This window comes from Entamoeba nuttalli, assembly GCF_000257125.1.
Source record: "Entamoeba nuttalli P19 unplaced genomic scaffold asmbl_2931, whole genome shotgun sequence".
Classification (NCBI taxonomy): Eukaryota; Evosea; order Mastigamoebida; family Endamoebidae; genus Entamoeba; species Entamoeba nuttalli.
This window is the reverse complement of record NW_008575707.1, coordinates 1-3,695: the sequence shown is the minus strand read 5'-3', so window position 1 is coordinate 3,695 and position 3,695 is coordinate 1. Positions and strand designations below refer to the sequence as shown.

The following is a 3,695-nucleotide window of genomic DNA, read 5'->3' as shown; positions in this document are numbered from 1 at the left end:
AAGAATAAAAAGAAATGCATTCTCTTCTAAGACATAAAAAACGAAAATTAAATAAAGAATAAACAAGAAACTTTTTAAAAATAATCAACACTTATATTTCATTAAAAATCAAAAACAGAACTTCTTGGTTGAGCGTATTTTGCGAAAGTCCAACGTTTTCTAAGAGTTTCGTTGCTATTTATTTCTTTTTTAGATGGTCTATATGTTGTTTCTGATGCTTTTTTAGTGTACAAAATAGTTCCTCTCATATTTCCATATTCATGGAGTTTCTACAATGTTAATGAGTAATAATAAACATAAAAAAAATAACAAACAGCAAGTGCTTCAAATGGAACATTAAGACATTCTGAGAAAGTAATTACAGGATTATAACTTTGTTTTGTATGATTACATGTTGTATGAAGAGAGGCACATAAATCACAAATAAACACACCATAGTCCAAGTCAACATACGAAGATTGACGTTCAGAACAATCTGTACATATTTGATTATGAGGTTGAAGAAGAAGCATTCTAAGGTATTTATAATTTTCATCATCTGAAGGAGGAATGTCATCAAAAGAAGTCCACGTTTTTAGAAGATTAATATTAAATTCATTAACATTAAATTCATGAAGATCAAGTACCATTCTACAATTCTTATAAAAAGCATTTCTTAATAAAAATAACCAAACAAATTTACAATGATTATTTTCTGTAGCAAAAATGTAAGTATAATTTTTATAATTCATTTCAAAAGAATATTTTCTTGTAGAAATTAATAATCCTTTAAACTTTAATTGAAGAATATCAAATACTAATATTGGTGGTTGAAGTGTTGCAGCAGACTCACCACTAACAAATAAACAAACAACATTTCCATGAAGCATCATATAAAATTCTTCCCAAGAATTAGTTGTTTGATTAAAATATTGAATAGTATCTTCATATTCTGGATGAATAAGAAATTCTGTTTTATTAAAAGCTTCAATATCAATACTTTTTAATTGGTATTGTAAATTTTCAATTCTACTAATTAATTTTTGTTGTTGTAAAGAGAAAATACCATCAATTTCATGCATCCAAGTAATTTTATCTTCTTCTGATTCAGCTTGAAGAATAAAACATTTTTCTGGAATATTAATACAAAATGTAGTAACATCATTTGGCACATCCATTAAAGTAACTTGTCTTAAATCAATAACATGATAAACTTTAGTTTTATTTTTTAAATTTTCACTAGGAATATCCCCAACTTCTTCTCTTTTAACTTTAGTCATTAAGAAATAATCATTTAATAAAAAACAACAAAATTCTTCTAATTTTTTTGTTTTTCTAATTAAAAATCCTTGATGAACAATTTTTCTTTGAACGTCTTTACTTGGTTGAAACTTTTTTGGGAATGATAATTTAGAAAATAAATCATTAACTGCTTTTTGATCTGTATTCTTTTTCATACAACTATTTAAATGAAAAATTGCTTCTCTTATTTTTGAAATACAATTTTTTAATTCTAAATCTTCTTCATTCCACCAACTAGGTAAACTATCTCTAACTGCACCAAGTAATAATTTATAACGAGGTGGTCTTTGAATAGGACGAATTAAATAATTATCAGGTGGTGTATTTTGAAGAAATTCTTTAGATAATTTTTTAACGAGGGATTTAATAGTATTATTATCACTTTCATAAAATGTTTTTAAAGGGAAATAAATATTCATATAAGTAGTATAATATGATAAATATTTTATAAATACATTAAAAGCAGAATAAATTTGTTTTCCATAACTATCTTTTTTAATAATATCTTCAAGATTTTTAAATAGTAATTGATTACAATTAATCATTGTTTCATTTACTAATTTTGCTTGATTAACAATATCAATTTTTGGTAATAATTCTTGTGTTTTATCTATCATTTGTTTAATAATATTTAAATCATTCAAATATTTTTTTTCACTCTCTAATATTTCTCTAACTGCAAATTTTAAATTTTTCATTCTTTGATACATTTTACTACTACGAAATTGATATCCTCTTATAATTGATTGAATTTTTATTACATTTTCTTCTTTTTCTTTAATTAATTTTTGAATATTGTGAAGATGTTGTTTTTGTTCAATTAATTTTTGTTTATATTCATTAATTAATAATTTGCTTCTAAACGTTGATTGAATAAAACAAATAAGAGTTGTCTCACTTAAATCTAATGGTTGTAATATATTTTCTCCGTCAATAATATCTGTTACAATATAATAAATCCCATTCATTAAAAATATATTTTTTGATATTTCTTTAATTTCTTCTTCAACTTTATTTGTTTCTTCTTCAGATGTTCTTTTAACAATACATTTTAATAAATCTTGATCTTCTTTTTCATCAAATTCAATAAATGTTTCTTCTTCATTATCTGATCTGGGTGATGAAATGTTTGATGAATAATTAGAACCTATAATATCTTCTGTATTATTTTTTGGTATATTTTCAATATTAGGAATAGTAATCGAATCACATCTATCAATTTCTTTTTCATCTCCTGAATTATCTAATTCTGAAAATTGTTCTTCTTCACTTATTTCAGGTGTTTTATTTTCGTTAACATTTTCATTAATACTATTATCATCTTTACTTCTTATTTCAATTTCTTTATCAATTTCTTTATCAATTTCTTTAATTGTTTTTAACTCTTCTTCTTTTTTAAATGAAGATGATTCTTTTTGTTTTAACTCTTCTTTTTTTAATATATTTTTTTCAGACTTAATTTGACACACTGCTACAGATGACGCTCTTTTTCTTTCAATATTTCCATTTCTAACAGCAATAACTCTACTTTTCTTTTTTGCTGGTGTACCAAATCCAGTTTTTGGTCTTGATGGAAGAGTCATTGCTAATTGTTCAATAACACAACCTGAAGAACTTTGAAGTAATTGAGAAGGATGAGAAGATTCAAGAGTAATTCTTTTATCATTCTTTTTTGAATGAGCAATTGGATTTAATAATGACATAGTACGTTCTCTAAATTGGTTTTGTTGTTGTTTAATAAGAGTAGTTCCAGTCATTTGAATAACTCCATCTTTACGCGTAGTAAAAGCTCTTTTTCTACTAACTGAGCCATCTTTAACAGATGATTCACAAATTGAAAAATTAGTAGTAATTTTCATTAACCTTGTTTTTTCTTCAAAAATTTTTAAATCTTTTCTAATTTTTATATACTGTTGTTTTCTTCTTTCTTTTTCAAATTTTCTTTGGAGTTTAATAAAATTTAAAAATGACAATGTTTGGTCTTTATTTCCATTAGCAATACAGCTAACTGAAATACCTTCAATCTCTCCATACTTATCACTTATCATTTTCATTGCAGACTCAATATTTTGAATTCTTCCTTTAATATTCGTTGTATGTTTATACGTTGACTTTTTTGTATGTGTAATTTTACAACATAATTTTATTAAAAGTACTCCATCTCTGAAATCTTTCTCAGTATTTAAAATTAACTCTTCTGGTAAATGTCGACGAACCCAGTCAATTAATTGTTGTTCTTGTATATCACTAAAAGACATGGGACTTTATATTTTTAAGAAACTTCTTTTTTTTTTTCTTTTTTAATAATAAAACTAAAAATTACTAATTTGATTTTTGTTTTTAATGAAACTAAAAGTTGATTTTTGTTACAAATCATTTTATTTATTTAATTTTGTAAAGCCTCAATCATATCT

General features: G+C 24.0%; 1 protein-coding gene across 1 annotated transcript; it reads right to left on the bottom strand.

The window, feature by feature from the left end:
* Positions 1-101: 101 nt before the first annotated feature.
* ENU1_048460 (Rho guanine nucleotide exchange factor, putative) lies at positions 102-3,539 on the bottom strand (the record flags this gene model as incomplete). The annotated part of the gene is made up of 2 exons (XM_008857787.1): positions 102-269; positions 315-3,539. 2 exons carry the CDS (start codon positions 3,537-3,539, stop codon positions 102-104), a joined length of 3,393 nt encoding a protein of 1,130 aa, XP_008856009.1.
* Positions 3,540-3,695: the final 156 nt, after the last annotated feature.